At 42.2% G+C, this 12486-nt stretch overlaps 1 protein-coding gene across 2 annotated transcripts; it reads right to left on the reverse strand.

The window, feature by feature from the left end:
• Positions 1-1292: 1292 nt before the first annotated feature.
• Positions 1293-8432, reverse strand: LOC115684148 (nuclear transcription factor Y subunit A-7). 2 transcript variants are annotated; one of them, XM_056305933.1, is made up of 7 exons: positions 8132-8432; positions 6619-6680; positions 5443-5582; positions 3743-3844; positions 3449-3613; positions 1791-1986; positions 1293-1692 (listed from the first exon to the last, which is right to left on the reverse strand). In XM_056305933.1, exons 2-6 carry the CDS (start codon positions 6644-6646, stop codon positions 1816-1818), a joined length of 606 nt encoding a protein of 201 aa, XP_056161908.1. In that variant the 5' UTR covers positions 6647-6680; positions 8132-8432; the 3' UTR covers positions 1293-1692; positions 1791-1815. The 2 variants fall into 2 exon arrangements, with proteins under 2 accessions (XP_056161908.1, XP_056161907.1); XM_056305932.1 differs by having other exon boundaries at positions 1293-1697; positions 8132-8430.
• Between the last annotated feature and the right edge of the window lie 4054 nt (positions 8433-12486).

The following is a 12486-nucleotide window of genomic DNA, read 5'->3' on the forward strand; positions in this document are numbered from 1 at the left end:
TCGTCGGCGGCGGCCCTCGCCGCCGTCGGCGAGGGCCGTCCTCGCTTGCTTCGGGCGAGGGCCGCCCTCGCCGGATCCGGCAAGGGCAAGCCTCGCCTGCGTCGAGCAAGGGCCGCCCGACGCAGGCGAGGGTCACCCTCGCCAGATCCGGCGAGGGCGAGCCTCGCCTGCGTCGGGCGAGGGCCGCCCTCGCCGGATCCAGCGAGGGCGACCCTCGCTTGCGTCGAGCGAGGGCCGCCGGACGCCGGCGAGGGTGGCCCACACCGGTTTCCGCCTTCCGGCGACCGGCTAAAGGTTGAAGGCAAAGAAAAAAAAAAGAAAAGAAAAAATTCAAAAAAATTCAAAAAATAAAAAAATAATATTAAAAATTAGTTCGGGGTAAAATTGTCACATGTGTACCAGTTTGGGGTTTTTTGTGGTATGTTCGGGGTAAAATTGTCACAGGTGTACCAGTTCGGGGTTTTTTATGGTCAAAAAAATAGTTTTGGGTAAATGTGTCACAAATGTACCAGTTTAGGGTTTTTCGTGGTATTAACCCTAAAATAAATTATAAAATAAAAATTGCAGGCCTGGTCCTCCGTCAGTCGTCGCTCGGGCTTCACAGCCTTGGCCACGGTGGCGGAGGCGGGGTTCAAGGCGGCGAGGAGATGAAGCAAGAGACGGGGGCGGCGGCGAGGGGGAGAAGGAGGGGGCCGGGAGGGGGACGGGGACGGGGGGGAGGAGGAGCGGGGGGTCCTCCTCCTCCGGGGGCTGGGCGGGGTCAGGGGGAGGGGAGGAGGAGGGGGCATCGGCATCGGCAGCTGCAGCCATGGGCAGCGGCGGCAGCGGCAAGGTTCAAATCTGGGAAGACGAGGGACGAGCGGAGGAGAAAAGGGGAGGAGGCGCAAGGTAGCGAGGGGGGAGGAGGAGGGGGCGTCGGCGTCGGCAGCTGCGGCCATGGGCAAGGGCGACGGCGGCGGGGGTCAAATCTGGGAAGACAGGGGGCGAGCGGAGGAGAAAAGGAGAGTACCGGAGGAGGCGCAAGGGAGAGGGGGGAAGGACGGATTTGGAGGAGGAGGACTGGAGGAGGTGGGCGTGGGTGGGGGTGGGAACGTGGGGCTGCAGCAGCAGTCTTTTTTTTTTTTTTTTTGGAACCGGGCCCGTAGGCCACAGGCCGATTCCGGTTCCGAACCGCGGGCCCGGTCAACGGGCCGGTTCCGGGCCAAAACCGGCCCGTGGCCAAGTCTAGATTGGAGTACACCGCTCTAGAATCGCAATCGCTTCTGCCTTCCAATAATTTGACTTCCAGTCTCTTTGGGAAAAAGAAAGAATAAACATTGATATTCACCCCTCCGGTAAAGGTAACATTTTGCGTAGTGCAACCAAAACCATGAGCACTGCTCGGTACCATATTAGCTTATTGTCCCATTCTCTTTGACAATAAATTTATACAAGGGCTAATGATACATTACCACCACCAACATATCCTAGGATACACCGCCGGAGCATCGTAATGAAACAAGAACAATCCGACTCTCTTTCTACGAACTCAAACTAGGCACATATTCGAGCGCAATGGCCTAATAGAACATCTAGCTCTTGATGCCAGAAGAGGTACGAGCAATAACAGCCTGAAGACCTACTCGAAACTACCATCTATGCAGCAGGTTTCCCTTAGAACTACAAGCAGATTCACACTACCAACTAGAGAGACTGACCTACAAGCAGAAGAGCAGGGTGCTTAGTGAGTCTAGGCTAGGTATGGGAAATCTATTGATAAACAGGTATGATTCATGCACGAAAGAGATTACTCTGCAGAGATCGGGAAGTTGCTTCTCAGGATGAGCGATCGCTTCTATCAGAGTTGAGATTGATATTTGCCTGTGATTTGTCAGCGGAAGAAACCTCGCTCTGCTGATTTTCATCCTTCTTTGAGTTCAGGAACCGCCCGCCACATCCTCTAGCTCTTCTCAACGCATGCAAATGTCGAGATTCATGCAAGTACGGCTGCAAAGTTCGTTACACATGAGACATGTCAGAGACACAGAAGAAAACATGGAGAATCACATAGTGAACTTGTCCAAAGCAATACAGTAATTGTGACACAACAGGGAGATGCTTAAACAGTGAAAATAGCACATTATAAGATGACTGAGTAACCAAGATGGACTTGTTATATTGAGGAAATGCCAATAAAATATTTTATAACTCAAGAATAATCAGCTCAACAATGCTTTCGCCTAAGCATGAGTAATCAAATGAAATGAAGCGGCTCGAATGGTCATCGCTCATGTTGACTTTGTAAGCACAGGATAATAAAATTCACTTATCAAGATGTCCTTTAAGTGACAATTTGTTTCTGCTATCCTTTTTTTATTCTAGAAGACTGAATCACTCTAAACCTAGTTACTTTTAAGATTCTAAGATACACAACAACAGAGAGGCAAGATATATGCAAGTTTCCTAGAAATCATACTCATTGGATCAACAGGACGTGGATGAGATAAAGCAATCTTCAAGAGTTAAAGAGTAAAGATCCAACCACTCATACAGATCCTAAAAGAGTGATCTCATCGAAAATCCATTTTGCATTTCTCGAACCAATAATGCCGGTCTATATTTTCGTATGACCTCCGAGACAAAATGAGTTCTCTTCCTGGTGAGGGGTGTCCATGTTAGTCAAACATATGTTGCTGGACGAAGCCCAGGAAAGGGGGACTGACCGAGTTGTGTTCCTATGTATCTCACACTATTATAAAGCACTGCTAAAACACAAGCAACTAGACACAAATTCGGGAGATATTGCAAGTAGTCCAAGACACCAAACTATTATGACAAAGGATCCAACAAGCTCTTTTATGACTTAGAATTTCGAAAATAATCAATCATCCAGTCTCCATAACATGGAATCAGTTTTTGTTGACACCCAGCAGAGGGTAGCAAGAATTCTACAAAAGTTTCCTCCTTCCTATATTATCTGCTGGGGAGCTTACAAAACAGTCTGGAAAAAAAATTTCATCCTCTTCTCAAATAAAACGCTTTCCTTCAGTAATTTCTGCACTTTCTAAAGAAATATAATAAGAATAAATCACTAACTTCTGATTAATCATAGGCTCTTATTTTAACTTGAAGTCCTAATGTCATACACTTACGAGCACACTAACAAAGCCTTGAGTTGCAGCAACTCAAGGCACATGTCTCATCAAACAATGACAGAATTTCTGGCATAAATTTGTTCCTTCCTTTCTGGCAAGACACGAAACCAGCACAAGAAAAAGAGAACATGTAAGATCAAAATGAGGTATCACAATCCATCTACTTACACAATATCTTGAAGATTCTCCTTCACATACCTAAGCTACAAAAAATTTGTGGCACTAATTCCTATAATATTTGATATTTTAACCCTTTCATATCTGTCACCCTATCAGAACAACATTCCTAGCTTAATACCTGAATTGCAACATACCTTTCGTGATTTAAGAGCTTTGTTCTCTAACTCAGCTTTTGCACGAGACTGTCGACGCCGCATGATGCCGTGATATTGTTTTGCATTGACAAATACAGGTTCTTCAACTGCATCTGATGGCAAAGGCACTCCAGCTTGTTGAATTCCCATTAATTGCAGATGGACCTGTGCAACAATTTTTGGATGATCGAAACGTTCAAATGCATGAGAAATCAAAGTTCCTCACATCACAGAATATGCCGCTTCATACAATAAAGAACAATTCCAGCAATTTGATATTCAAAAGCATTATACCATAGGCTGCGCACCATAGGGCTGCTGTGGGTACGACTGCGCATCATAGGGAGCAAAGATGCTTCGATAATAAGGGTCTGGATATGGGTAAGCAGGTGGTGTCTGCAAAGAAATGAGCCAAAAATGGAAGTTGGTGTCAGACTCGAAGTCCATAAGTAAAAACTACTCCTAAGCCTTTTCACATCTAGCAATACCAGACCATGATATAAGCAGTATGCTAAAGTAAGACACAATATAAGAACCATTCTTAAATCAACCCCAAATAACATGAAATATCAATATAGGTACTAAACATTAATAACGGGGACATAGTTACCCATCTGGAAACAATTTTAAGGGAGAAAGTCTCATTCGCAATTCACTCACCCTCTGAGATGTCCACAGAGAGAGGGAGAAACTTAACCAAAAAATTAATCAGACATAAAAGGTGGCCAAGATGGCAAATACGATTTTAATCATGATATTAGTTAAAGAAAGGACAATCATTGGCAAACCCATGGCTTGCCCACCCATAACTGTGGGAAAACTGAGTAAGGGCTCTGATAATCATCCCCTTCACCCCTTTCTGTCCACTACAGAGAGAGCTATTAAGGACAGAGCTAGAGTTCTCCAGTGCAGAGGATTGACAGTATCTTTTTTGCATACAGTGGTCATAACAGCAATTTAGAATGATTTAGCTGACTTCACAGATTAGTTGTCTGCTAAATAACATTGTAAACAAGTTACTTACCCACTTGATGATTTGTCCAGGAGCTATACAATTATAATAGATAGGGTTCAAGGCAGAATTTACAGACAATATCAAAATTGTCTCAAGAAATGAAAACTCTACAAACCTAAGGATGCTAATGATTAACCATTCAATGCATCAGAAATCCCTTGTACCTAAGCCATTTAACCATAATCACCTGCAAGAACTTCATTAGTCCTTTGACACAGTAAAACACTTGATCTAAAAAGTCTTTCTGCTACAGCAAAAGACTTGCGAAAGAACAGAGTCAATAATTCGTCTGTGTCAAGAGTATAAATTTCTATCGGCTAGAGTATTTTACTTCTTAATACACATATCATGACTCAACGCCACAATAACTACATCTCTATGGTTATAAAAGTGAAATTACTGTCATCAATATTATTGAAAGAAAAGCAAGCACTTGACTTTGTAATATTATATTTCAGTCATCAATCAAATTACTCATTCAGTTATATTATTCAACCCTTTAAAGATTACTACCAAAAGCAATTTCCATCGAAAGAACAGCAAACTCAGTGGCATAAGAAGCAACCAGCATAAGATGAAAGTAAACAGCTTCCCGTGTGAAATCATGCGATGCATCAAACCAAATAAAAGTAACTCAATCTGGACAACTAGACTAAATACATCCCCTGAGAAAAAGGCAACCTATGTTTGTATGACATGACGCCATCTCATTATCCAGCAAAAAAACTGCCAACCCAGGGTTTATATCAATTAGTGGTTCACATCCTGTGCAGTTGAGACTATTACACGATACTGCATTTGTAAGATTCGATAGGTCTTTGTTTCTTCCATCATTTACCTAAGGCAACACAACCATAGGAAGGATAAGTAAAATGAAAGACGAAAGTTCTGACTCTTTCCTCAACAAGACAACATTATAAAAATAAATTGACCAAAGTAGACATTAATTGACATTATAGAGGCAACAAGAACATAATACCATGGCATGTACCGCTCCAAGTTGTGGAGGTGTTGCATATTGGACATTGGGCAAAGTGACACTAGGATGAGGCACTCCAGTTGCAGGGGAGGACTCATGCTGGTCTGAAAGTTTCTGCTGTTCATCAGCTTCCCCATTTTCTGTATATGTTTTGTATTGAGGAACCAAAAGAAGTCAGATAAGTATAAAAGACATAAAGAACTTGACGCGTAATGAGCACAGATGACAAAACTAGGGCTATATCGCAAAGAAGATTGTTTTCCCATAGCTGTAGGCACCAACACAAACAATTCCTCGAGAGATGTCAATACTAACCAGATTCCATCAGGAACCATTATGAAAATCCCAATACAAAAGGAAAAGCTTCGCATTCTCCAAATTTAAAGCCTAGTAAAATGGAGTCTACGAAAGGAAGGTTTTGTTCTTACAACCCATGGGGTTGGCTTAGTAACGAAGGAACTAACTTTAGAGTGTGAATAAGGCGTACAACACAAATTTGATTCCCCATACCACCCAGTATAAACCATTCCATATTGGGACCAACCTCCATGGGCCTTGGCTTGCATCTTAATAGGTCTACGAGGTTCCTGGGGCACTTCATGAACCCAAGGTTTACCAACCTAAGGTCTACTTCCTTACCATTAAAAGGAAAGTTTCTTTTCTTACAAAGGCATTCATTGAAGTACCAAGGTGACTGAAAGAACAATATGCCATGAGTCAGGTCATAGCAAAGACATCATTGTTCTAACAGACATTCATAGCAACTCCCTCTTTGTTGTGTCAGGTCACCCCACCATCATTACCTCAACTAATAACCTAGAGTATGCATAAGATGGTACAGGTACAAATCGTAAGTATGTTTAAAACGAAGGACAAATAGCAAGAACTCATCTGATGAAAGGTCCCTGTCTTAAAAAAATAATGATAAAAGGACTTTAAGCACTCATGCAATGACTCCACAACCAACTCAGGCATTGATGAGTCAAAGAGATAAGCCAGTTGATACTATGAGACAGAAAAATCTACCAACACCGACAATTTGTTATATCAACATCAGAAATCCAAATCAAAAGCAAATAGACAACACCAGCAATCATTTAGCAGAATACAAAACATAATCTCCAAAGGAAAATATCAAAAACGCCAAAATGACACATACGTATTGATCAAATGTACCTGAGATGTCATGCACAGAGGAAGTCATCAGGGATGATACAGGTAAGTTCCAAACCCAATGTCTGAGGGCATAAAAAATAAAACACAGACATAAGATAATTATGCAACTCAATCAACAAGCAAACCAACTTACATGACTATTGATCCATCATAATTATAAACGTAGAAGTTCATTGCAATTCTAGTTAATGGCTTAAAAAAACAGCAATTTGATTCCACAGAAATTCCAGCCTCACTGACAAGTGACAACAGTCTCCGCACATCATAACCACATTGTACTCAGTTGAGGATACAGCATATATCATACACCAACAATTCTAAAAAGATAAGCAGGGCGAAAGAACGTCGTCCAATTTCTTGTCAAAACACTTATGCCCCACCAAGAAAATATCATCATATGTATCCCAAAAAGAAAAAGGAAATTATCAGCATGATTGGAAAGAACCCTAAAGCACCATACCTTACAGCAACAAATCGTACCAAAATAACATTCGTTCGGGACTAAAAGACTATCTAGCTTGCACTCGGAGGCCTTACCATATTGTCAAAGAACATGATTCACACCCGCACCATAGACGGCACCTTTGTCAAAACCATCTCTAAGTCGAACCCCGTGAGGGCTTTAACAGATTTGGTAGGTAGGCACGAATAATCCTCTTGCCACATGGTGCTTATACTTCAATGTGACTCTCCCAAAGCTCTACCAAAGGCAACCTGATTTCTCGCAATTTTTGGAATAACTCATTTGCATGCTAGAGTCACACTAACCTAATCTAGGCTAGTTAGGAGCCGAGTAGTGCGCAGGATTTTGCTTTACCTCAGTGAACCAAATATTGGATACAAGGACTTGGTTATGCTACATTAAGCCAACACTTGTTACGGGTATTACTATTTTAAAGAGATCTTTTCGTGAAATCTTGTTTATGCAACTCCAGATGACCATACATCAAAGGTCACTAATAAAAAGTAATGCAATTACAAAAAATGACTACCATAACCTAGCAATATGCAAATAGACGAAAACTCTAAAATGAACAACAAAATATTCAACTTTAATGACCCAAAATTTAGACTCAAACAAGTACACATGGACCCTCGTCACCTAGTAACAAGTCCAGGCCTAATTAAGCTCAAAACTCCCCTTGAATCATGCAATTAGGCAAAACTAAATCCAAACAGCAAACACCCACCATCAGGCTAACATCACCTTATGACAAGATTCGCGACTCAGATTGTAATTAAAAAATGAGATCGCGTCCTAACCTTAATTGGTGAGCTAGCATTAAAAATGGCATCACTTTCTCTCCTTATCAAAAATTTCCAGAATCCTAATCAAGAATAATCCCCTCAACTCCAAACACCAACTAAATTTGATCAATATCAATTGGACTAAGCATGCATTACTTCACGTGATTGAGACTACGATCAAGAAGGGCACACGCCAAATGTAAAGATCAATCATTTCCATACTCCAATTCAAGAAAATCGTTTCAAAACCCGAGCTCCACTTTACCTGATCGTGACAAAAAAAAAGAGCTCAAAAGCCGCGGCGTCAGGCGACGGGGGCGAAGAGCAACGGTCACTCGGCTACAGTCCGGTAAAGCTCTCGGCAATTCGGCGCGGCCACCCAGCGACGGCTCGGGACAACTCCTCGCGGCAACGAGCCAAAGCAGATTGGGCGAAAGACCAGCGGCGGCGGCGGCGGCTCCGGCTCCGCGAGAGGGGCAGAGCGTTGGTCCCGGGCAGAAGAAACGGCCGGCGAGCCCCGGCCCGCTCGGATCGGGAATCGGCGGGGACGCGGGGGGAAGCCGGGCCAACGATCGGCGGCCGGGCGAAGATCAGGGGAGCCGAACCCGGACCGCCCAAGGCGGCGGCGGCGGCGGATGCGGCGGCGGCGGAGGGTAGTGGCTGGCGGGTGATGGGTTTGCGCGGGGTGCAGCGGAATTGGCTGGAGAGGGGAGGGAGTGGGGGGTCTGGCGATGGCGTTGTGTGGATGGAGTGAAGGGATGCGGGGTAGGAGAAAGGAGACAAAACACACCAAAAAACGAGAAGAGAAGAGAGAGAGAGAGAGAGAGAGAAGGGAGAAGCGAATTTTCTCGAACGTTTTTTTTTTTTGGGAGAATATTAGGTTTATTTTCCTTTTTAGGGCATCGCCCATATACTTTAGTGCCCCCAAAAAAAAAAAACATTTGGACGGATCACTTCGGTACAAAACAACGATGGTGCCGTCGTTCGATTTGGGATGTCGAAAGTCCGATGTGGCGTTTTTTTTCTTCCCGATAGACGTGGCGATGTGTTGAGTATAAAATGCCGTAAACTGACGTCTCCACGCACGTTTGGCCGGCCGAATTTAAGAGAAATGGAGATGAATCGGGCCGTTTGTCACATTTTCTTCGCAGTCCTAATTCAAGCCGAGGCATTTTGGGGGGCACGATTAAAGACCCCTGGATCTTGCGATGAATTGCAAGAATAGCGGGAGCTGGACAAGCGGCTCGAGCTCATGTCGATAAAGCCAAGAGGAAGGCGAATATATACTGTTACCATGGGCTCGGAAGTCCAAGAAGAACAGTATGGACAATGTTGAATCCCGAAAGAAGGTTTTAATGGATGCGCCAAGTATAGAAAAAGCTCGAAATGTGAATATTTCAAATGCGTAGATAAAAAATTTTCGGGTCGAGCAACAGAGGTGACCTTCCCCACTGGATAGATGAGTTGAACGATACTGACCCCATGCAAGTAGAAATGAAGGTTTTGGAATCTCTAGCCAACCTAAGATGAAAAGTGAGAAAAAAAGAAAAAAGTTTTATCGAGTGTTGCTTGTGTTGCTATTGTTTGATCTGGCTTATTTTATGTTCAAATGTAAACTAAGCGGTGAGAAGAAGCTTCTCGGTATACCATAATTAAAGATCACAAGAATGTGCTGTTGTATTGGGGGCACTATAAGCTAGTTTTAGCGCCTCGTTTTTATTGGAAATGTTGTTCTGTTTCTCAAATGTAAAGTAAATTTGGCTAACCAAATAAGTTTTAACTAGTTATTCTTCATATAATTGTAGTGTGTGTTAGCTGCTATCCTGTGGTATGATCATTTTCTGTAATTGTTGGCTAAGTAGCACCGACATCGATATACGATGTGACATGCCGACACGTCATTTCTCAAAAAATAGATAATTCCGATACGTTGAGACACGTTACATATTAAATATATATTTTTCTATATACATGATAAATTATCATTTTTTAAATTTAATCTAAATTCATAAATATATAAATAATAATAAAAAAGAGCTTAGAATGAATTTTCACTAAAAATATTAATTCATCATTTGTTGATAAAAAAAATCAAACTAATAAATAAGACTAGAAATCTTGAAAAAAAGAGAAAAGACAGGGAAAAGGGGCGAAAATTAAGAGCAATTAATGACCCATCACTTCATAGACAGGAACATCCCTATTTCAACCTCCCTCCTCTCACCTAACCCTCATTCGAATTTACTACTTTTTCTACACCAAAAAAAAAAAAAACAAAGCATAAAACGAGAGTAGCGAGAGGAGAAACGCTCGAGTTGATCGAGGACGCCGGAGAAATGAGAGGCCGCGAAGGAGATATAGACAGCGTGGAGGGCGTCATCCTCAGCACTGGAAAAGTGGTAGGCTACGAAATAGGTGACGGCATGGAGGGCGTCGTCCTCGGTGGTGCCGGAGAAGGGGGGAGGCGAAGGATTTGACTGCGTGGAGGGCGTCCCCACCTTGAGAGTGTAGCCTCTCATCTTGAACTTCTTCTGCACTTTCTTCTTCACCGCCACGCTCATATCTCTCTCTCTCTCTCTCTCTCTCAGTGACGAATGGACTCACGTGTCGCTGGCATGTCCGGCACGTCGATCACGTATCGATGTCTAACACGTGTTGACCGCGTGTCGAAGCGTGTCAAACATGTGTCACGCGACCAACAACAACACGGCAGCCCCCAGGGCGTGTGTCAGTGCTATTTAGATTGTTGGTTAACTGTTATGTTCAAGAATTATTGGGCAAGCAAGCAAGCAAGCAAGCGTCGTCCACTGGTTTTTTTTTATTTGGTCGGATGTGTATGGGCTTGAATGGCCTCTTATGTGGTCAATTTGCTAGATAGTGTCTGTCCATTAACTCTTTGTTCTGCAATATCTACTCAATAGTTATTTAAGAATCGATGGTCGAGCTTACAAATGGCTAATTTTGGCTACTCTGTGCATGGGATTGAATAACAATGGGTGTGTCACAAGTTCACGAGTGATCGATTGATTATCATTTTTTGTCAAAAGTGATTATTTATGGTTTTCAACTTTTTAAAAAAGTGATACGTTTGATTTCATTTTCTTAAACACATCCACTACCAGTTTACAAAGAAACATGATTGGACCACTTGGTTGGCAACACACGTTGTGTACAAACTTATAAACACATACAAAGAGCAATTATTCCATCAACCATGCCTTAGATTCAAACCAAACAGCATTGCATTCAGAATAAGGATGTTCTTACATCAACATAAAGTGAACATATACTAATAAATACATCACTTGCAGTAGTACCAGCCAAAATCAAGTCAAAAATATAATAAAATCCCAACCAAGAAAATTACATGCAACAACACCAACTAAAAACAAGTCAAAAACAACAAAATTATTCGTAGCACCCTCCCATCAGTCAATCTCAACAATCTCCCCACTTCCTTTTCTTTTTTATTGACTCTTGGTTTGATTTATAATACTTGCTCTCTCTAACAAGAACTGGGGTTGCAAGTTCACTCTTGATTGGTTTTATGGTCCCATATATGTTCTTCTTTGCATCATCCATTCTTTTTCTAGGAGATCGATACTGGGTGGTCATTTGAGAGGAGCTTTCTATAATTGATATTCCCTTTTAGCACTGGTGTTTGGCTCATTGTTGGTGATTTTTTGAGATAAAACTGGTGTTAGGGTCTTTCTTGGTGGTTGTTTTGGAGTTAGACCTTGTGTCATCTTCTTTGGAGCACCCTATGTCCTCTGCTTTGGAGCAGCATTTGATTGTTTTTTAACGGATTGTGCTCAAGTTGCCCTTGGTTGGTTTGTTTGAGCTTGCCCTTGGGTTCTTCGTTTAAGTGCAGCCCCTGATTCCTGACTTGAATACCCTTGAGAGATCAGCACCTTTGAACTTCTTCCAGGTTATCAACCATATTGCCATGAAAATTTAAATGCCATAAATTAAATGCATAAGACTTAAAAAACTTACATTCAAAATAGTTATGTTAGTATTAAAGTCTGTAAACACCCTATAACCATATTCTTAGCCTTTTGCCAATAACTTCTTTTGTTTGTTGTGGTGCAAAACTTTTAGAAACCTCTTCAGTTGGTATTTTTTTAACTTGAGAAAGGCATAACAAACTTAAACTTTAGCCAAAAAAAAAAATGGACATACCACAACACCAACACAAATTGTACAACTTATTCGACATTTTCTACTAGTCTGTGCAACAATAAACTTAGCAGTTAGCCCTATAGCTAGCTCAACACGTGGCTTCATATGGCCCTACATTAGGACCTACAGTTGACCATGCCCTACAGCTGGTCTTGGATTTGGCCTTGCAATTGGCTTTTCTATTAGTGGTCTGTCTTAGGAATCAATCAAGGTTGATACTCTAATATTAGTTGTGGATTAGGTTGTGTCGGAAAATCGACATTCACTATACTTAGGTAGTCATAATGTCTTACTAGAGACCGCTTATGACTTGTGGGCCAAAAAGGGTTTTGAACACACTGCTAATGTTTAGTAAACCTACAGAGTCACACACAATATCGAACTAAGTTAATATTTTCTGTGCGCCGGGATCTACTTAAAATAAGAAGTAGATTTTAA

The sequence above is a fragment of the Syzygium oleosum genome, unplaced genomic scaffold, assembly GCF_021117445.2.
Source record: "Syzygium oleosum isolate NSW1041296 unplaced genomic scaffold, Sole_v2.1 Sole_v2.40, whole genome shotgun sequence".
NCBI classification, from domain to species: domain Eukaryota; kingdom Viridiplantae; phylum Streptophyta; class Magnoliopsida; order Myrtales; family Myrtaceae; genus Syzygium; species Syzygium oleosum.

Coding starts and splice junctions, on each gene's coding strand:
- LOC115684148 (XM_056305933.1), bottom strand. CDS start 6,646: ATGACTTCCTCTGTGCATGACATCTCAG. Junction 5,583..6,618: donor CTCTGTGCATGACATCTCAG/GTACATTTGATC, acceptor AAACATATACAG/AAAATGGGGAAGCTGATGAA. Junction 1,987..3,448: donor AAGCTCTTAAATCACGAAAG/GTATGTTGCAAT, acceptor CGAACTTTGCAG/CCGTACTTGCATGAATCTCG.